The 24116-nt window shown below is 35.6% G+C and overlaps 1 protein-coding gene across 1 annotated transcript in view; it reads right to left on the bottom strand.

Annotated features, from left to right (window-relative positions):
- LOC102926342 (vomeronasal type-2 receptor 116-like) overlaps positions 1-19419 on the bottom strand; it is a 40976-nt gene extending 21557 nt beyond the window's left edge. The window contains exons 1-5 of the mRNA XM_006990878.2: positions 19349-19419; positions 15655-15946; positions 14444-15250; positions 13262-13489; positions 12464-12587 (exon numbers count right to left, since the gene is read on the bottom strand). Coding sequence (XP_006990940.2) covers positions 12464-12587; positions 13262-13489; positions 14444-15250; positions 15655-15946; positions 19349-19419 — 1522 coding nt within the window. The remainder of the gene's footprint in view (positions 1-12463; positions 12588-13261; positions 13490-14443; positions 15251-15654; positions 15947-19348) is intronic.
- Positions 19420-24116: the final 4697 nt, after the last annotated feature.

Genomic DNA, 24116 nt, shown 5'->3' with positions numbered 1-24116 from the left:
AGGTCTTATGCCCATCAATAAATGAATAACACAAAACAACTATTTTTAGTTTTTGTTTTATTTAAATTTTTGTTTTGCTTTGTTGTTGCTGTTTTATCTCACAATGCTTTTTCTGGGGTTTTATCCTTTTCATTTTTTCTTTTTGTCTCATAGGTATTTTGCTTGTATATCATGGTTTCTTATTCAGTTCCTTTATGGAATTTATCAGTGTGTGAATATGTGTGTTTCTACATGTTCTTGGGCATTTTTATGACTCTATTTTTCTATTTATTTGTTCTATCTTACTCTGTTTTCTTTAGTTTTTTTTTTGTTGTATTTTATTTTATTTTCTATTCCTCTTTATTTTCTAATGAAAGAGAAAAAGAAAAGTGTAAATTTGATGAGTAGAGATGTGGAGAGGATCTGAAAGGAGTTGGAAGAGGAAAAAAAAAACACAATCAGAATTTATTGCTGGAAAAAATATATTTCCAATACAGTGAACTTTACTTTTGTAATTGTTAATCTAAAGGCCTGAAAATCAATATAAAAATTACATACCAAAATTAAGCATACAATTATCCTATGCAATTAATGAAACTAAAAACTGTTAGAATTTATATCGGAAAGAGAAACTGGATAGTTTCACATTGAATTTTCCAGTTTCAGAATATTATATATATTTTTTCCATTTTTCTTTATTAAAAAATTTTCTCCTCACTCTATATACCACCCACAGATCCCACCTCCTCCAATTTCCCAGTCCTCCCTCCCAAGCCACCACTATAACCCAACAAAAATCGTAACAAAATTAGAACTAGAGAAACATTTCAATGGAATCTTTTAAAAACAGAAGATTCTGGAGCCATATACTTTAACTTTCAAAACACCACAGTTGCCAAGCAAAACTATCTGCATATTTGAAGGAGAAAGAAAAAACTTTTCAAAATATTAACAGTCTTAGTATGCATGAAATCTTTAGCCTGTTCTATAGAGAATACTAGAATTAATGATTTAGGCTGAGGAAACTAATTAGCATATTAAAGAGGGTATACAAAAAAGTAAATTTATAATTATTGAAGTAAAAAAGTATGACTAAGGACATAAATAGTACAAAATCATCAACATGACAGTGATCCACTCACATTTTTCTGTAACTTTAAATGTTAAAAGATTCAATTCCCCAACCAATAGACACAGGAAAGTTAAATCCATTAAGAAACAAAAGACATACTTTCATTTGTTTAGAAGAAATTCAACTTGTCTTCAAATCAGACATCACCATAGAATTAAATGATTCAAAAAACATTTCTAATCAAATGAGACCAGGAAACAAGCTGGTGTCACTCTTTTAAAATCTGACAAAATGGCTTTCAAACAAATTTAATCAGAATACATTAAATAGGACACTTCATTCTAGTCACAGGAACAATAAGCCAAGAATTCATTACAGTCCTATGCATATGATATCCATACACTGGCACAACCAATTTCTAAAATAACATTTTACTATAAATCAAGATGCTGATTAACTCTAATTCAGTATTATTGGTTTCAATATTTTGCCTTGTCAAACATAAGATCATCTAGGCAAAAATAAATGGAGAGACATAAGAACTAAATGACACTATACATCAAATGTATCTCACAAATACTCCAACCAAACACTAAAGAATATACCTTGTATCCAGCAGCCCATAGACCTTTCTATGAAAGAGATGACAATTCACATATGTTTATAACACAAAAAAGCCAATAATAAAATAAAATTTCAATAACTCCACTGATTATGTTCATAATATAAATTTTGAAACAAACAGCAAAAGAACATCTAGAAATTATGTAAACTGTTAGAGGTTCTATGATACACTATTGAAGAAAAATGTGTTAGAAAGTAAACAACAAGGAAAGTTAAGTTTCTGGTAACATAGAAAATCATATACAAAGCACCAAGTATCTTGGAGATCCTAAAAGTGGGGCTATGAGAGAAACATATGTGCCTGCAAAAAATCAAGTATTGTACAAATACATCTCTTAAATTTTCAACTCCAGAATTAGGTAAAACAAAAAATAAACAGTCCTAAATTCAATAGATTGGACTATGTAATAAAAACCAGTCTAGAAATTAATGCAATAGTAACAAAAGCAAACCAAAAAATGAAACTAAGTGCTAGTTTTTTGAAAACATAAACATTTTGACATAATCTTATCAAAAATTAAAGAAACAAGGAGTCAAAATATATAAAAATTGGAGATAATTAGGAAAATATTATAGCAAACAACAAACAATTTCACAATGTTATAAGGAATATTTAACAGCCTAAATCTTATTATACTGTAAAAAGTTTAAACAAATAATTGAATTTCTATACATATCTGAACGACAAAAAAGTCTAAGAGGTAATGAACAATGTAAACATATAAACAGAAGTAAGATGATTGCTCCATGAATAAAAAAACTTCAATCTAAAAGAGCCCAGGTTAAAATGGATTCAAAATTAAAATCTAACAGATTTTCAAAGAAGAACTATAACCATTACTTCAGCAGTTACTCCAACAGATAGTAATAGAAGGAATACTTGCAAACTGCCTTTAAGATGACAAAATTATTCAAATTACAATGCAAGATAAAAACAACAACAATGAAAAAATAATTGTAAACCAATATCACTGATAAAATTGGCTCCCGTCTCTCAATAAAATAACTGCAAAATGAATGTCATTACATAGCAAACAGATCATCCAGCCAAATCAACTTGGCTTTATCCAAGATGTGCAGGTCAATAAAAACAGTCCATCATACATATAAACTTACAGACAAAAATAACATGATCATCGCAATAGTTGTAGCAAATACCATTAATAGAATTCAGCCCATCATTATGCTTAAAATTCTAGAGAGAAAAGGGCATAATGGAATATACTTTAGCATAATTAAGTATATATCTGACTAACTTGAAGCCAATGTTGTCCTAAAGAGGAAAAACAAAAATCATGTTATTAAAATCAAGAAAAAGTGAATAAGTTTACTATGTATAATAGTAATAATCCTATATGCCAAAATGTGGGACAAGGTTTTCTCCCTAAAACTTGAGAAAGCTTAAAAAAAGATTCTAAAATAGAGCTAAAAGCAGCTTCCTAGATGTCTCTCCCAGGACAGCTGCAGCCTGCAGACTTGAGCTACTCTATAGTGGGTCCATGGCTTGTGGTCTTGACCTACAGCATGGCATATTCCCACTGAATTACACAGAAGTTTATGCAAGCTGTGCAACATGGTGTGTGGTGGATATAGCTTTTGCTACAAAAAAAATAGGTTTCTGGGCTACATGAACTGTTTCCCTCACATATTTAATTGCTTTTTCATGGGTTTCTTGGCTTTCTTTAGGGGATTAATTTTGTTATACTATATGTATATTTCTACTCTTGTTTAAGATATTAATTTGTGCAGCTCATTTAAATTGTAGTAGATTATTAAGAGATACAAATTGGATTGCACCAGAGATGAATGACTCTTCCACACAGAGTCCTGCCACTAGGACCCAGGCCCTGGGACACAGCCAGTCCCCAGGAACCCCCACCCAACTCTGCACCAGTTGCTGACCACCAGTTGCTTCCCCTGTGGGAAGGCCCCACACACCAAAAACCCACAACAGACCCTGCAATCTACAAGTTCCACGCCCTGGCCAAATAACCATCCACCAGTGATCCTGGTAACTTTCAGAGACATGGAAATCAAACCACCAGCTCTTATTGGACCAAGAGTAACTTCCTAAGACAGGGAATCCACCAGCCCTCATTGGACCAAGAGTGGCTTTCTGAGATACAGAGTCTGCCGGCGCTCATTGGGCCAAGAGAGACTTCCTGAGACACAGAATCTGTAAGGTTTGACTGGACCAAGAGCCCTGATAAGACCAAGAGTGGCTCTGTGAGTCACAGAATCAGCTAGCTTGGATTGTGCCAAAAACAGCTCCCTGAGATACAGAGTCTGCCAACTAGACTGTGAGCTAAGATTGGACCCAGAAGGGCCCTATGAGACACAGACACAACAAACACAGAGTGGACCAATAGCAACTCGTTCAGACACAGGCACTTCTTGCACCTATTAGAGGAAGAGATGGGCAAATGTCAATGAAAATACATACAACAAAACAAAGAGCAATATGGCATCACCAGAAGCTAACCCTCCTCTAACAGCAAGACCTGAACATTACAATGTAGAAGAAGCAGAAGAAAGTGACCTTAAAAATAGCATCATGAAGATAATAGAGGCCATTCAAGAAAAAATGAAAAATTCCCTTAAAGAAATTGAGGAAAAGACAAAAAAATGAAAGAAATCAATAAAACCCCGAAGAAAGCGAAGAAAACCATGAAAAATCAATTAAACATGTGAGGGAAACAGTTCAAGAACTGAAAAGTGAAATAGAAACAATAAAGAAGAAACAAACAGAGGGAATGTTGGAAATAGAAAATCTGAGTAAATGAACAGGAAACACAGATGCAAGCATAACCAACAGAATAAAAGAGATGGAAGAGAGAATCTCTGGTGTAGAGGATACAATAGATGAAATAGATTTGTCAGTGAAAGAAAACACAAAAGCTAAAAAAGTCATAACACAAAATGTCCAGGAAATCTAGTACACCATGAAAAGGCCAAATCTAAGAATAATACGGATAGAAGAAGGAGAAGAATACCAACTCAAAGGCACAGAAAATATATTCAACAAGATCATAAAAGAAAACTTTCCCAACTTAGAGAAGGAAATATCTATGAGGATACAAGAAGCCTATAGAACACCAAACAGACTAGACCCCCCCTAAATTCCCCTCACAACATAACAATTAAACCACCAAACAAATAGAAAAAGAAAGAATATTAAGAGCAACAAAGAAAAAAGGCCAAGTGACTTATGAAGGCAGACCCATCAGAATAAAATCTGACTTCTCAATGGAGACTTTGAAAAACAGAAGGAACTAGACAGATATAATGCAGACACTAAGAGACCATGGATGCCAGCCTAGACTAATATACCTAGCAAAACTTTCAATCACCATAGATGGAGTAAACAACACATTCCAAGACAAAACAAGATTTAAACAATACCTATCCACAAATCCAGCCCTACAGAAAGCACTAGAAGGAAAATTCCAACCTAAGGAAGTCAGATACATCCAAGAAAACACAAGCAATAGATAAGCCCAGAGCGGTAAATCCCAAAGAAGAGAAACACACACACCACCACTACCAAAAGATAACAGGAATTAACAATCACTGGTCATTAATATTCCTTAACATCAATGGACTTAACTCACCTATAAAGAGACACAGGCTAACAGAATGCATACATAAAGCAGGACTCAACTTTCTGCTGCATACAAGAAGCACACCTCAACTTCATAAACACTACCTCAGAGTAAAAGGCTGGAAAAAGTCTTTCCAATCAAATGGTCTTAAGAAGCAACCTGATGTAGCTATCCAACAAAAACGACTTCATACTAAAATCAACCAAAAGAGATCAAGAAGGACATTGCAAACTCATCACAAGAAAGATACACCAAGAAAAGGTTCAATTGTGAACATTTATGCCCCAAATGCAAAGGCACCCACATATGTAAAAGAAACATTACTAAAGCTTAAATCAAACATCAAACACCACACATTAATAGTGGCATACTTCAACACCCGACTCTCACCAATGGACAGATATGCCAGATTGAAACTTAACAGAGAAATAAGGGATCTAACAGATGTTATGACTCAAATGGACTTAATATCTACTGAACATTCCACCCTCACAAAAAAGAATATACCTTCTAGGCACCCTATGGGGCCTTCTCTAAAATCGACACATACTTGTTCATAAAGCAAATCTCAACAGATACAAAAAAAATGGAATAACTGCCTGTATTCTATCAGACCACCATGGTTTAAAGTTAGATTTCAACAACAACAAAAATTAAAGAAAGTCTACAGTCTCATGGAAACTGAATAATGTTCCATTGTATCACCAATGGGTTAAGGAAGAAAGAAATTAAAGACTTCCTAGAGTTCAATGAAAATGAATGGACTACATAAGCAAACTTATGGGATTCTATGAAAGCAGTGCTAAGAGGATAATTCATAGCACTAAATGACCACATAAAGAAGTTGAAAAACTATCACATTAATGACCTAACAACACACCTGAAAGCCCTAGAACAAGAAGCAAAGTCACCGAGGAGGAATAGATACCAGGAAATAATCAAATTGAGAGCTGAAATCAATAAACTAGAAACAAAGAAAACAATACAAAGAATCAATAAAACAAAAGGTTGGTTCTTTGAGAAAATCAACAAGATAGACAAGCCCTTATCCAAACTAACCAAAAGACAGAGAGAGAACATCCAAATTAACCAAATCAGAAATGAAAAGGGAGACTTAATAGCAGACAATGAGGAAATCCAGAGAATTATCAGGTCATACTTTAAAACCCTGTACTCCACAAAACTGGAAAATCTTAAATAAATGGACAATTTTCTGGATAGGTACCACATACCAAAGTTAAATCAAGACCAGATAAACTATATAAATAAACCAATAACTCCTAAGGAAATAGAAACAGTCATTAAAATTCCCCCTCCCCCAAAAGCCCAGAACCAGATGGTTTCGATGCAGAATTCAACCATATTTTCAAAGAAGAGTTAATACCAATACTCTTCAAATTGTTCTACACATTAGAAACAGATGGAATGTTAACAAACTCCTTTTATGAGGCTATAGTTACTGCTTCCCAAGTGAAACAAAGAAAGATCAATCTCCTTCATGAACATTGATGCAAAAATATTCAATAAAATATTGGCAAGCAGACTCCCATCAGGAATACAGGGAACATACCTAACCATAATAAAGGCAATTTACAGCAAGCCAACAGCCAACATCAAAGTAAATGGAGAGTAACTCAAAGCGATTCCACTTAAATCAGAAACAAGACAAGGCTATCTGCTCTCCCCATACTTATTCAATATAGTACTTGAAGAGCAATAAGATAACAAATGAAGATCAAGGGGATACAAATTGGAAGGAAGAAGTCAAACTTTCACTATTTGCAGATGGTATGATATTATACATGAGTGACCCCAAAAATTCGACCAGGGATCTCCTGCAGCTGATAAACAACTTCAGTAATGTTTTCAGGATACAAGATTAACTAAAAAAATCAGTAGCTCTGCTATATACAAATAATACATGGGCTAAGACAGAAATCAGAGAAACATCACCCCTTACAAATATCCACAAATAATATAAAATATCTTGGGGAAACTCTAACTAAGCGAGCAAAGAACCTGTATGACAAGAACTTTAAGTCTCTGAAGAAAAAAAATTAAAGAAGATATCAGAAAATGGAAAGATCTCCCATTCTCATGGATAGGTAGGATTAACAGTAAAAATGGCAATCTTACCAAAAGCAATCTACAGATTCAATATAATCCCCATCAAAATCCCAACACAGTTCTTCACAAACCTCAGAAAAACATTAGTCAACTTTATATGGGAAAACAAAAAACCCAGGATAGCTAAAAGAATCCTGTACAATAGAGCAACCTCTGAAGGCATCATGATGATGCCTAATTTCAAGCTCTACTATAGAACTACAGTATTAAAAACAGCTTGGTACTGATATAAAAATCAACATGTGGCCAGGCGGTGGTGGCGCACACCTTTAATCCCAGCACTCGGGAGGCAGAGCCAGGTGGATCTCTGTGAGTTCAAGGCCAGCCTGGGCCACCAAGTGAGCTCCAGGAAAGGCGCAAAGCTACACAGAGAAACACTGTCTCGAAAAACAAAAAACAAAAAACAAAAAAATCAACATGTGGACCAACGGAATGAATTGAAGTTCCTGATATTATTCAGCACAGATATGAACACCTAATTTTTGAAAAAGAAGCCAAAAATGTACAATGGAAAGAAAAAAAGCATCTTCAACAAATGGTGCTGGCATAACTGGATGTCAACTTGTGGAAGATTGCAAATAGATCCATATCTGTCACCATGCACAAAACTTAAGTCCAGGTAGATCAAACACCTCAACAAAAATCCAGTTACTCTGAAACTGATAGAAAAGAAAGTAGGAAGTAGTCCTGAATGCATTGGCGCTGGAGATCACCTCCTAAATATAATACCAGTAGCACAGACACTGTGAGCAACAATTAATAAATGGGACCTTTTGAAACTGAGTTTTTGTAGGGTGAAGGACATGGTCAATAAGACAAAACGACAGCCTACCGAATGGCAAAAGATCTTCACCAACTCCACATCTGACAAAGGGCTGATATCCAGAATCTATAAAGAACTCAAGAAACAAGACATCAAAATAACTAACAATCTGATTAAAAAATGGGCTATAGGGCTAAACAGAGAATTCTCAACAGAAGAATTTCAAATGGCCAAAAGACATTTAAGGAATTGTTCAGATCATCCTTAGTCATCAGGGAAATGCAAATCACAATTACTCTGAGATACCATTACACCTGTCAGAATGACTAAGATCAAAAACACTGAAGACATCTTATGTTGGAGAGGATTGGAGCAAGGGGATACTCCTACATTGTTGGTGGGAATACAAACTTGTAAAACACTTTGAAAATCAGTTTGTTGGTTTCTCAGAAAATTGGGAATCATTCTTCCTCAAGACCCAGCTACACCACTTTTAGACATATGACCAAAAATTGCTCAATCATACAACAGGGACACATGCTCAATTTTATTCATAGCAGCATTATTTGTAATAGCCAGAACCTGGAAACAGCCTATATGCCCCTCAACTGATGAATGGATAAAGAAAATGTGGTATATATACACAATGGAGTACTACTCAGCAGAGAAAAACAGTGACATCATGAGGTTTGTAGGCAAATGTATGGAACTAGAAAATATCAACTAAGTGAGGTAACCGAGACTCAGAAATACAAATATAGTATGTACTCACTCATAAGTGGATACTAGATGCAAAGCAAAAGATAACCAGACTGGAACCCACAGCTCCTGGGAGGCTAGCTAGTAAGGAGGACCCTAGGAATTATGCAAGGATTGTCCAGCAATAGAGAAGTGGATGAGATCTACATGGGCAAACTGGGAGGGAGGGGGATAATGGAGGCCAAGAGATGGGGGAATGAGAGCCCAGGTGAGCGAGAGATTCGAGTTGGAATAGGAACAGAGTGGGAGAGCAAGGAAAGAGATACCATGAAAAATAATGGCACCATGGGGGTATGGAGAAGCAGAGTGCTAGGGATGTTCCCAGAAATCCACAAAGATGACTCCACCATAGACTACTGGCAATGGTCGAGAGGATGCCTGAGCTGACCTACTCTGGTGATCAGACGGCTGTATATCCTAACTATTATCATAGATCCCCCACCCAGTTACTGAAAGAAGCAGATTCAGAGATCCATGAACTTATCCCAGGTGGAGCTCCAGGAGTCCAATCAACAAGAAAGAGGAAGGATTCTTTGAGCAAGAGATATTGAGACCATGATTGGAAAAAGTACAGAGACAACTAGCCAAACTAGTGGAATCACATGAACTGTGGACCAATAGCTAAGGAGCGCCCATGGTACTGTACTAGGCCCTCTGGATAAGTGAGACAGTTGTTTAGCTTGAAATGTTTAACGGGCCCCCAGGCAGTGGGAATGGGACCCATCCCTAGTTCATGAGCTGGCTTTTTGGAGCTTAGTGCCTATGGTGGGACACTTTGCCCAGCCTTTTTGCAGGGAAGAGGTGCTTGGATTTGCCTCAACTGAGTGTACCAGGCTCTGCTGACTCCCCATGGGAGACCTTGCCTAGGAGAAAGTGGGAATTGAGGGTGATTTTCGGGGGAGTGCTGGAGGGTGGGAGGAGGAAGGACAAGGGAATCTGTGGTTGGTATGTAAAATGAGTAGAAAACATCTTAATAAAAAATAAGTAAATAAAAAGAAATACAGATTAATAATTAGTCTTCTATGATAATCAAACTTACAGTCATGTTAGTTAAGTTTCCTAGGAATACATAGATATAATTCAATTAGGTAGGTAATCTTCAAACACTTCAAAGACCTACAGATATGGCATTTGAAATGTTTTAAAAACTTGGACTTTCCTGGAAATGAGATGTATCTGCTCCTGGCAGGACTGATTTACTTCAGAGAGGAGGATGGGTATCAAAGACACTCCATGTGGTGTTTTTCTTTTTCTTGGCAAAGATAGCCATTTGGGTAAAAAACTGTTCTTGCCTGGACTGCTTGATAAAATGTTGCATTGACTGGACATGAAGGACCCATAGAAAGGTAACCACTGACCTTTGCTAGGCAAAATGGTCCTTCAAGTTCCTGATTCACAGAAGAAACAGTCAGATATTCTGTAGGACACAGAGAGAAGTGACTGAGAGACTATAGACTTATGGGCTGAAGATGGATGCCCCAACATTGCAGAAGTACTTTGAGTGACTGTCTGGGCAGCCATCTGTCTCTATCATTCAAGATTTTGGGAAGTTGCTTACTATGCTCTTCCTGTTTCCTTAGATAATATTATATCCTTCTGGAGTCTCTGATGTAATTGAAGACTAGATAGTTATAATTATGGTTTTCCTTGGTTATGATAAGAGATAAGGTAGATATGAAACCTTAGACTCACAAATATAGGATAAATAAAATATTTTCTTTACATTTGCCAAATATAAAGAGACTAGATATTGTAAATGTAGTTCTTTCTTGATAACTGTTTTGTTATATAATTTTACTATGTTAAAACTAAAACTTTCCTTTTTAATTAAACAGAAAAGGGGAAATGCTGTGGGATAATGCTTTTGTATACTGGTTTAATAAAATGCTGACTGACCAGTAGCCAGGCAGGAAGTATAATTGGGATCAGCAGACAAGAAGAATTCTGGGAAGATGAAGGCAGAGCAGGAGATGCCTGTCCACAGTCCAGGGAGCAGCATGTAATGGCATGCAAGTAAGCTGAGGAACATATGGCAATATATAGATGAATGGAAATGGGCTGAGTTTAAATGGAACAGCTTGTCAGTGGTAGGCCTGAGCTAATGGCTGAGCAGTTTTAATTAATTTAAATTAATTTAATTAATTTAATTTACTTAATATAAGCCTCTACATGTTTACTTGTGTCCAAATGGCTTTGGAACTAGCAGGTGAGAGAGATTTGTCCTGATAACAGGCCAGGCAGGACAGAGGAAAACCTCCAGCTACATAAAACCACTACTCCATTCATATTTTGGACACCTTATAGCAGATTCTAACCAAATAAGTCCACCTTATACCTTCCTCCACATGACTTTCTTATCCCCCAGATCCAGATAAAGCCCAACATCCATTGTCCTGGCCTATTCTAAACAACCCATCTATGTTACTCCAATGTTCATTGTCTAAACACAACCCACACTTCCTTCCCACAGACTCTCTCTCTCTCTTTCTCTCTCTCTCTCTCTCTCTCTCTCTCTCTCTCTCTCTCTCTCTCTCTCATATATATATATATGATATATAAAATCTTGAATAGCACACCAAAACTCTTTGCCCAGACAGATACTACACATCTTGTTTCCATTTTTGCATATGAGACTGCTTGATCCTCCCCTTCACATAAAATCCATTGTCCTGGCCTAGACTGGAAAACACTGCTTGGCACTGTATCCATATTCTGTGCACAGATAAGTACATAGATTCCAAATGCCAACCCAATGTACTGTACCGATCTCATTTCACTTCACTTAAGCCATCTCCAACCTTTATGGCCAACCCAAACTGCATATCTTGTATTCTCTTCCATCTTACTGTGTCTAAATCAGTCAGTGAAATGATAAAATGATTCTACATATACAGATCTCATCATAAAAATATAAATAAAATAAAAAGATCAAAAGAGTATTTCATTCTCTGTTAATTCATCATCCTAACAGAAATGGTCTCCCACAAGGATTAACCAGATGAAATACAGGACAAAGAATTTGAAAGAACAATCACAAATACCATCAAAGAATTAAAGGAGTTGAAAGAAGACATGAAGATATAGCTCAATAATTTTTAAAAAGCGTGAAGACAGAATAATGCCTGAATTATCTTTATGAAAACAAAAACATAAGGCTGATTAAAATGATGGTGACAACCTAGAATTTGAAAACCAATTTATTAATGGAATAAAAACTTTGAAAAGAACTAAAGCTGAAATGCAGGTGGGAGATTCAACTAATTTTTAAACAAGTAAGACAACACAAGAATTCTAGTGTCCTGGCAAACACAATGATATCTTCTCCAAAAATATAATTATCAATACAGAGTTGTGTTTCTGTTTTGTACATCATGCATTTTTGTTCTCTCATCTTAATTACAGATTTTTTAAATAAATAACTAAATACAGGTAAAGTTATTTGGTTTTGCGGATATTTTCTAATACTTCTCCATTTCTTGGATTTCAAGAGGAATAATAATTAGATAAGATAATTGTGTCCATAATGTTTATACTTACTTGTTTCATTAGAAATTTCATTTTCTGGGCAAGGGGTACAATCAAAGCAACAAATAGTCTTTCCTTCCACATATGATTTCCTGAATCCAGGATGACAACTCTCACTGCATAGTGATTGCGGGGTCTGAGGAAAATCAGAGATGCACTAGTAATTCCTGAGGCATTCATGCAACTAACAATAAATATCATGACTCAGTGAACAGCAACAATTCAATATAACATTGTGTTTTTCAGTAACACTGATTCACTAAAGGCTGTTCTTGTTCATGGCCTAAAGACAGTGCTCTAATCATGATACTCCCTGAGAACTGGTAGAAGCTGTAAGATTTGGATCCAAGTTTTCACTAAATTGATGCTTTGGGTGTGGATACTTTAAACCTGGTACCAGATGTTTTTCACTTGCTACTTGACTATCATGTGGAGAATAATTTCCTCTGACATACTTCCACTGTAATACGACCTACCATACATGAAAAATATGAATAAATAACCATGGGACAAAACCCACCCACACTATGCATGTTCTTACAGGTTCAGTTCTTTGAACAGTTTTATAGTGATAAATGTTAATGAAGAAATTGTACATGAATTTTATGAAAAACATAAATCTTATGCAAACATTGACAAATACACAAGATCAATTCTATCAGTGTAAACAAAAATTGCTTAAATTATAATTGAGAAATGTACATTGGAGGCCTAAACAGAGCAACCAGAAATCAAGAATAATAAGACCAAGAATATGATGCTAGTTACTTGTTTGTAGTAACTGAAAATGTTATGTTAGCTTCCACCAACCTCTGTAAATCCTAAGGCCCATTCTATCATGTCCTCATGTAAGGACAACTGCTGACCAGGTAGAGCAAATGGAGAAAATTTTCCCACTTTCAAAATGTGTACAAAATTTGTTGGAAAATGGCAATAGTTGAGGATATCATATTCTGCTGCAGATTTTCTTTTCTCATCCAAAATTAGTTGGTTAGAATCCAAATGGTGAGGCTGAATATTTCTTATAAAGAAGTGCAGCTAGGAGAGATGAACGGTTCAGGTTAACAGAAAGCAGCATGTGGGAAAGCTTTTCATCTCCTGTATGCATTATGTCACAATGTAGATTTAGCACAGCAATAAATAAAGTGTATCAAGTTCAATAAGTTCAATGGTATGAGAAACCAAAATATCATAATATTTTAAGTTGTGTAAGATGAGACAAAATATACAATAAATCAGAACAAAATTAACTGTTGTTCATCCAGTCCTCAATAGTGTAGTGAAAGCTTCATATATCCAAAGATGACCTTTATATACATAATGCCATAAGTATGCTCACATAGTTATTATTACATAAAGTCCATTTTAAAAGATAATTTATATACAATACCCATGTTTTCTCAGCAACATTTAGTCATTCCTACAGTTAGGTTGTATATTGTCATCTCTTAAGGAATTCCTAGTCAAATCATCATTTTTATGTAGGAAATATTTTTTGTGGGAGATATAGAACTTATTTAAATTAAATAACTAAACCATAGGATGTTGGGGGGAGGCAAAGAACAACAGATGTGGATGATGACACCATGCTGGAAAAGATTAATTCAATTCTCAGAACCCACAAAGTAAAGGAAGAAATGACTCTCACAATTTGGCATCTGATTTCCTTGTGAGTACTGTAAAAATCCAGTCCCATATGTACATTGGTGAAGTCATGTACACAGACACACAAAAAACACACACATGTAAATTTTACAAAAAAAAAATGAGAATGTTGACTTAAAATGCATTTTCTGTTTCATGCTGGTCCTTTGTTCTTCAATATGATATCATTACCAGTCTTATTCTGACTTACTGAAAAGTGAAAAAGGAGTTTTTTTCTAAGATTTCTATAAAAACATATCCTAAACTGTTGACTTTCTGCTCCCATAAATTCTTTCTTTAGAAAATTATTGTTCTTATAATTTATGCCATCCAAAAAATGTCCATTACCTTCCAGGGGAAATGAACCAGTTCCTTTACACCACCTAATCCCTGAAATTCTACTTGGTGAAGTAATATCTCATGAAGAATATGAGCCACTGCATACACAGCATTGTATAGGTTGTAACTCTCCTCACTTATGGCCGTATCAATAACTGGATGAGATAACATTTCCAAGGAGGAATTGAGTGGACAGTTCTCCAGCATAGTACAGTCATGCTTAGAAAATGAGCAGGCAAAAAAGAAAAACCACAATATAGCTAAGTAAATGTCATTGGGGTATTTAGAGGGGTTAACAGTGTGGATAAAATTTCTAAAACCTGAGATTTCCTTATGGTGGTGTGAAAACATCAGAGAACCATGAGATGGGTGAAGAAATATACTCCATTGTATTTTGGAAGAATGATATGGTGAGGCCATGACCCAGACTTTGTGTGTCATTAAAGATTTTTCTACCATGTGAAAGAATGTGATCAGAGAATCAGAGTCAAAATAGACTATAATCACATTCACTGATGATTTCAAGATCTGATGATGATACGACCAGGAATTTGGCGATACTGACAATTCACTGATTGATATAATTTCCACAAAGGCCACACAGATACTGTTCTTGTCCATTTCTGTTCTAAAGTCTGACCAAAACTGAATGCTTCTTTCATCTTCTGAGATATACAGCCCCACCCAGTTCCAGCGGAAATGAATAAGTAAAGAGATCATAGCATGGGCCAGAAATGTGTCTTTTGGTGCCATCTGATATAAAGAAGTTAAATGAATATTGCCACTCAGGATGGGATCATGACGCCCAAAGGAGAGCTAAGGGAATAATAATATGTTAATTATAATTAATTATAACTTAATAATAATAAGTTAATAATAATATGAAGATGAGTCTCACCCAATTACGAGATCTTATTTGTACTACACAATAGCTGTTTTGGGAAGGAAGATGGACTTACCTCACAGTTATAGTTACCTTCCTATTCCTCAGCTTTTTTTGGAATATTAATAAGTAGACTCATATTCTGAAACATACATTGTCTTTTACAACCTCTACCACCAGTCTATTCCTAATAAAGACAGACCACTGAGTAAGTAACTTTAAACATAATTTTTGCATGATGCATGAATTCAGTCATTATTTTTCATTTTGCTCATGAATATGTCATTATCACTGAATGAGTAATCAATTCATTTCTCTCTATGCCTACAATACTCACCTGTGGAAATTTGTACAGCTCAAGCAATGATCCAATAAGAGCAGAGGTTGTCCATGATGGCCCTGTAAACATTATTACAGATTTTCTCTCTCTCCTACAGTTGTAATTAGGAATCATTGTGTCAATACCTGATAGCCACTTTAAAGAAATATACGTTGTGTTTGCATCAAGAAAAGGGACATTATGCACATCAAATCCCAAAGTTATGTTGGGTAAAATATGGGGGCTTCTGTTGATCTCTTCAATGGCAAAGAGGAAAGACAGAAAAAACAGGTAGGTCTTGGCCTTGAACCTATGAAGATGAGAAGAAATAATTTAGAGGAGGGTACAAGTCATGATTTCATTTAATAAGTTCATACTCATCAATCTACCAATTAACTATATTGAATTTTTAATTACTGACATTTATTAATTATACAAAACAAAGGATTTTATCATTAGATATCATATGTATTTTTAATATAATTTGATCATTTTCATCCTGTTATTAGCAAAATACTGGTTCCTGTCCTATGGTTCCATTTCATCTACTGTAAGTTCTCCTTATACTTTGCTGTATTGTCTCTATTATATTAAATTTAATCATTAATGTTACATGTATACATACTTAAAACTATATGGCTACAACATGCTGATTCCATTTAGTTTTGCTATATATTATATATATATATTAGGTATTATTAGTATATATTTGATATTGGATAAACAATTTTACTGCTCATTCTTGTTGAAGACTGATTATCCTTCTCTTGGTATTCCTAATACCTTGTAGGAAAAGGACTAGGTATTTATGATATTTCCTCCATTCATGTGGCTTTGTCTACTAGTGCTACTACTATTCAAGCCTTGTTTAGACTACCACACCATCGAGAATTCACTTGAACAGCTTTCCTGTCCTGTGTAGAGAACATAATCTCATAGGAGATGGCCTCATCCACTGTCTTCTAGAATCTTTCTAAACCCTCTTCCATGTTTCCCAGACATAGTTGTCGGAATTGAGGGTATATGTATCCATTTGGGTGAGGCACCCCATTGTTGCTTGTTTATTGTATACCAACAAGCTATGGCTTTCTGAAATTTGATTTTCTCTATCTATTGCAAAAAGAGTTTTCTTTGATGAAGATTGAATGCTATATTTATCTGCAAGTATAAGGATAAGTATTTCGATTGTGCTCAGAAATACTGGTTTAAGAGTGGTAACTCCTTCCCCTGTGCTTCATGTTCTGGCCCACAACTCTAACTGCTTTGCCAGAGGCTGGCCAGTCCTAAGCACCACAGCTCCAGACTGAACCTTCTCTCCTGGGCTCAATGTTCCTGCTCACAACTTCAGCTGCTTTACCACAGGCTAGGCTGGTTCTATGGGACCAAGGTTCTTACACCACCCACTGCCTGTTAGCACTCCTTAAAGCCTACCCAACAATTCCAGACTGCACCTCCTCCCCTTGGCTCCATAATCTCTCCCACAACTTTGGCAGAAAACATCCGCCTAACACAAGAAAAGGCCAATTCAAGGGACCTTAGGTCAGATACAGACTACTGACAGATAACATTCTGTAAAGCTGGCTCTACAGCCTACAACTGCACTCCCTCTCCTGAGCTACAAATTCCAGCCCACAACTTTGGGAGAAAACTTCTGCTTTATTGGAAGACATACCATTCTAAAAATCTCAGAGACCTAGCATGTACCCAGAACCCCAGAGACCACACAAATACTTGGAACAGCAGTGGCAAAGTTGGCATCCCAAACCCCAGAGGCCTTGCAGACTGCAAAACACCAGCAGAAACACACTACTGGACCTGAAGACTCACTAGTCACTGAAAGTGTTATACTTTTTGAAGGAAAGATATCCTGAGTGTTGTAAGTCAGACTATACCTACAGCAATGAAGTGGAGGTATACTGGAAGATTACAGCTCTAAAGAAAAAAATATCCTGACTGCCAGAAGTCAAAGAATACCTATAGTTGTGTTCTGGTGGGGGATGATCTCCCTATAGGTTGTGGCAAACTTGCTCCTTTCCAAGAAAGACATTACATTTCAGCTCTGCTCTATTCTGCTAAGATAGTTCCCAGCAGAAATGTCCTTTGCATCTCTGTTCCACTCCACTAAGGGAGTTTCCCAGCACAGAAGTCCATTTCTTTTCTGCTCTGGCAAAATCTGTTTCTTCTTTTTTTGGAGGGGGGCGGGAGGGGGAGGGGGGACAGGGATGGGACCTGCAGGAATGTAGCAATCTTCTCCTACTCCAAGAAAAGTTGTTACTTCTCTAAGGGAGTTTCTCTGCAGAGATGTTCATTGCTCCTCTGCTCCACTCTGACAAAAGAAGCTCTTCATCCAAAACTCATTCAAAAGATTTATTGAGAGGGAGGAATCCAGGAGAATGACTGGCCTCTGCCAGGATAGAAAAAGGAAGCTTCCAGCTGAACAGGCATAGGGCTTATATAGGTAACCTTAGGGATAGTGATCCAGAGTGAAGATTTTTTGGAAAAAGGAATTGGTCAGATTTCAGTCCCTGAGCACCTGAAAAAGTTCAGAGATTGGCTGGATTTCATGCTCAGAGATTGGTTGGTTTTGTGTTCAAGGATTGGTTTGTTTTCATACTCAGAGATTAGTTGCTTTCATATTTAGTTGGTGAAGGGCAGAATGTGTTTCTTTGGCTCTTGTTTCAGGGACAAGGTATATTTCTTTCAATGGCCATTTTTAACATTTTGGCTCTAGTTTCAGGGCCAGGTTGTGTTTTTTTCACTGACTCTGGTTTCAGTTACAATGTGTGCTTCTTTGGCTCTAGTTTCAGAGTCAGGTTATGTTTTTTTCTCTGGTTTTAGGGCCAATGTGTGTTTCTTTCACTGGCTCTGGTTTCAGAGTCAGGGTGTGTTTCTTGCCTGGCCCTTTTACCCTACAGTCATCAGAACCCCTGGCTACTTAGGCCAGAAGTCCAGAAAAGAAACAGAAACCAAGGAACAAAATAAGCATCCATTAAAGACAAACTCATGAATCTACAATTAGACATATAATCATGCCAAATCCAGATGCTTATCAGTGTAAGAACAAAATTATCAACCCAAAGGGCACTATGGCATCACCAGAGCCCAGCTATTCTAGGACAGCAAGAAATGAACATTGCAAAACAGCTGAAACACAAGAAAATAACCTTAAAAATAACTTCATGAATATGGTAGAGTTCCTCAAAGAAGAAATAAAAAAACATTCCCCTAAGAAAATGGAGGAAAAGATAGCAACAACAACAACAACAACAACACACACACACACACACACACACATACACACACACACACAAAAATAACCTGGAGGAAATAGATAAATCCCTTAAAGAATGCCAAGGAAGTCAAGAGAAAACAAAGAGATAAAGTAAACTGTTCAACACCTGAAAATGGAAAGTGAAACAATAAAGAAAACAAAAACAAGGAATTCTGAAAATGCAAAATCTGCATAAGTGAAAAGGAACTACAGATGCAAGCATCATCAACAGAATACAAGAGGTTAAAGAGAGAATCTTAAGCATTGAAGTTACAATAGATTCATTGATTACAGAAAATGTTAAATCTAAAGAATTCCTTTAAAAATTTTCAGAAAGTCTGGAACACTATGGAAAGCCCAAACTTAAGAATAATAGGAATACAGAGATGCCAGCCTTTAGGACCTAGGCCCTGGGTCACAATCCATACTACCCACATGTACCGAATGCTGTCCCAATAGCAGGCAAGTACGGAAGACACAAGCAGGCACAACTCCTCACCAAAAATCTCCATCGTACCCTGCAATCCATAAGACCCATGACAAACACCAATTAGAACAAGAGGTAAGATAACCCCAGAGCATTCAAATTCCAAAGAAGGAAAATACACATACATTACTACCAACAGATAACAGGAATTAACAATCACTCATCATTAATATCCCTTAATATCAATGGACTCAATTCACCTATAAAAAGACACAGGCTAACAGAATGGGTATGAAAACATGATCCATGATTCTGTTGCATGCAAGAAACATACCTCAACTTCACAGACAGATGCTACCTCACAGTGAAAGGCTGAGAAAACATTTTCCAAACAAACAGACTTAAGAAGCAAGCTGGTGTAGCTATTCTAATATCTAAAAATATGGACTTCAAACTAAAACCAATCAAAAGAGATTGGGATGGACATTACATATTCATCACAGGAAAAATTGACTAAGATGAAGTCTCAATCCTGAACATTTATGTCCCAATACAAGGGCACCCACATATGCAAAAGAAATATTTCTAAACTTGATTCATACATCAAACCCTACACATTAGTAGTGGGAGACTTCACTACCCCACTTTCACCAATGGACAGATTTGCCAGACTCAAACTTAACAGAGAAATAAGGGATCTACCAGATGTTATGACTCAAATGATCTTAATGGATATCTACTGAACATTCCACCCTAACAAAAAAGAATATACCTTCTCAGCATCACATGGAAACTTCTCTAAAATTGACCACATATTTGGTCACAAAGCAAATCTCAATAGATACAAAAAATTGGAATAACCTCCTATATTTCATCAGACCACCATGTCTTTGAGTTATATTTCAACAACAACAAAAATTACAGAAAGCCTACCATCATATGGAAACTGAATAAAGCTCAAGTGAATCACTAATGTGTCAAAGAAGAAATAAAGAAAGAAAGACTTCCTAGAGTTTAATGAAAATGATTTTACTACAAACCCTAACTTATGGGACACTATGAAAGAAGTGCTAAGAGGAAAACTCATAGAACTAAACGCCCACATAAGGAAGATGGAGAAATCTCCCACTAGTAACTTAACAGCATGCATAAAAGCTCTAGAAGAAAAGAAGCAAACTCACCCAGGAGGAATAGACACCAGGAAATATTCAAATGGAGAGCTGATATCAATAAAATAGAAACAAAGAGAACAAAACAAAGAATCAATGAAACAAAGAGTTGGTTCCTTAAGAAAGTCAACAAGATAGATACACCCCTAGCTGTGCTAACCAAAAGGCAGAGAGAGAATATCCAAATTAACAAAACTGGAAAGGAAAATGGAGATATAACAACAGACAGTGAGGAAATCCAGAAAATCATCATGTCATACTTCAAAAACCAGTATTCCATAAAATTGAAAAATCTAAAAAAAAAAAGGGACCATTTTCTGGATAGGTACCACAAATCAAAATTAAATCAAGACCAGATTAAGTATTTAAATAGACACTTAAACACTAAGGAAATAAAAAGTTATTAATCCTATATTTCACCAGACCACCATGTCTTTGAGTTATATTTCAACAACAACAAAAATTACAGAAAGCCTACCATCATATGGAAACTGAATAAAGCTCAAGTGAATCACTAATGTGTCAATGTAATACACCATATATACAAACTGAAAGAAAAAAAACAGGATCATCTCATTAGATGCTAAAAAAGCCTCCAACAAAATTCAACACTTCTTCATGGTAAAGGACTTGGAGAGATCAGAAATACAAGGAACATACCTAAACATAATTAAGGCAATTTACAGCAAGCTGACAGACAACATCAAATTAAATGAAGAGAAACTCAAAGCAATTCCACTAAAATCAGGAAGAAGACAAGGCTCTACACTTTCCCCATATTTATTCCATATAGTACTCAACGTACTAGCTACAGCAATAAGACAACAAAAATAGATCAAAGGGAAACAAATTACAAAGGAAGAAGTCAAACTTTTGCTATTTGCAATTGATATGATAGTATACATAAATGACCCCAAATATTCTATGAGGAAACTCCTACAGCTGATAAACACGATTAGTAATGTGGCAGGATACAAGATTAAATCAAAAAATTAGTAGCTCTCCTATATACAAATGATAAATGGGCCAAGAATAAAATCAGAGAAACATCACCCTTTACAATAGCCACAAATAATATAACATACCTTGGGGTAATTCTAACTAAGCAAGTGAAAGACCTGTATGACAAGAATTTTAAGTCCCTGGAGAAAGAATTTGAAGAAGTTATCAGAAAATGGAAAGATCTTCCATGCTCATGGATAGACAGGATTAGCATAGTGAAAATGGCAATCTTACCAAAAGCAATCTACACATTCAATGCAATCCTCATCAAAATCCCAACATAATTCTTCAAAGACATCAAAAGGACAATATTCAACTTCATATGGAAAAAAACTCAGGATAACTAAAACAATCCTGTATAATAAAGTAACTTCTGGAGGTATCATCATCCCTGACTTTAAGCTCTACTATAGAGCTATAGTAATAAAAACATCTTGCAATTGTCATAAAAACTAAAATGTGGACCCATAGAAAAGAATTGAAGATCCTGACAGAAATCTGCATACCTATGAACACTTTATTTTTGACAAAGAAGCCAAAACTGTATAGTGGGGAATAAAAAGAATTCTGGCATAACTGACTGTCAACATGCAAAAGATTGCAAACAGATCCGTATCTATCATGATGCACAAAATTCATGGCCAAGTAGATCCAAGTCCTGAACATAAATCCAGTTACACTAAACCTGATAGAAGAGAGAGTAGCCTTGAATGCATTGGCATAAGAGACCACTTCCTAAATATAACACCAGCAGCACAGACACTGACAGCAATATAATTATTGGTTAATTATAATATATAAAATAAATGGGACCTCCTGAAACTGAAAAGCTTCCATAAGGCAAAGGACATGGTAAATAAGACAAAATGAGAGCCTACAGAACAGAAAAAGATCTTCACCAGCCCACAACTGACAGAGGGCTGATCTTCAAAATATATAAAGAACTCAAGAAACTAGACATCAAAATATTTAAAAATCCAATTAAAAAAAAAATGGGCTACAAAGTAAAACAGAATTATCCACAGAAGAATCCCAAATGTCCAAAAGACATTTAAGGAATTACTCAACAACCTTAGTCATCAAGGAAAGGAAAATCAACATGACTCTGAGATACCACCTTACACCTCTCAGAATAGCTAAGATCAAAATCATGGATAATAGCTTATGTTGGAGAGGATGTGGAACAAAGGGAACATTCCTCCACTGTTGGTGGGAGTGCAAACTTGTAAAGCCACCTTGTTAATCAGTATGACAATTCCTCAAAAATTGGGAATAAATCTACCTCAAAAACCAGCTATACCACTCTTGCTCAATCATACAAGGATACTTGCTCTACCATATTCATAGCAGCATTATTCATAATAGCCAGAAACTGGAAACAACCTAGAAGCCCCTTAACCAAAGAATGGATAAAGAAAATGGGGCACATATACACAATGGAGCAACTACTCAGCAGCAAAAAAATGACATCATAAAATTTGCAGGCAAATGGATGGAACTAGAAGATATCATTCTGAGTGAGGTTAGCCAGACTCAGAAGGACAAACATGGTATGTACTCACTCATAAGTGGATACTAGATGTAAAGCAAAGCAAAGGATAACCGGACTACAACTCACAGCTCCAGAGAAGCTACCTAACAAGGAGGATCCAAAGAGGGATGCACATAGTTATCCATCAACATGAAAAATCAAGACACTAAGATAAACAAGGACATGTGAACAAATGGAAAAAAGGAAAACAACAAATATTGAATGCTGCTTTGAAGAACACATTTTGGTTTTGTTGTTCCATTCTGCCTCTATTTGAGTTACACAATTTAGATATGTTTAATTTTGCTAAGTCAAACTCTGTTTAATGCCATACAATTGCATTACAATTGTATGTATTTGGATGATGGATCTCTGTAATTTCAACTAGATCTGTGTTGATCACATTTTACAGTGAGTAATTCTTTTATTTCTACAACTGAAGACTTTCTCAGTGGCACTGCTTGAAGTGTGAACTAACTTATAGTGGGCTTATATTGTGATTTAAATCAATAGAGAATGGAAGTGAGGAGAGTGAGGAGAGATAGGAGAGAGGATTCCTCAAATTGTAAAATTTTGGACTATTTTAGGAAATATGAGGTTGAAAACAGGATAGAAAATTATATTTCTATCACCAAGGGGAAGTTATAATTATCTCTACCAACACAATGTAAGAAATCAGAAAAGATGTTTCTTAATCTCAGTAGTCCAATAGTTTCAGTAAGCCCTCCAACTGATTGTGATTCATGATAAACTCTCAGAATTAATAATAAAGTTAAAAGAAACAAGAACACATGAATAATGTATATGCAAAAACATGAAAAATATTGTTAAAGTGTACTATAATAATAATAATTCAAAACAGATTTTAAAATACAAAAATAATATCACAAAATATAAATGGATGTGAAAACATGATAAAATGTTTTCAAATACACTAAGACAATATGTTGAAGGAGATTATAAAATACACAGCAGTAATATAAAAGGAGAAACAAAGATTTAAAGATAGTATTACCCAAAAGCAAGAATTATAAAAAGACATTCTAAATTTGAATTTAAAGTAAAATTTAGATTTTTTTT

Source organism: Peromyscus maniculatus, chromosome 22 (genome assembly GCF_049852395.1).
Source record: "Peromyscus maniculatus bairdii isolate BWxNUB_F1_BW_parent chromosome 22, HU_Pman_BW_mat_3.1, whole genome shotgun sequence".
In the NCBI taxonomy this organism is placed as follows: Eukaryota; Metazoa; Chordata; class Mammalia; order Rodentia; family Cricetidae; genus Peromyscus; species Peromyscus maniculatus.
Note: the sequence above shows the minus strand (reverse complement) of the source record. Positions and strands in the feature narration are given on the sequence as shown.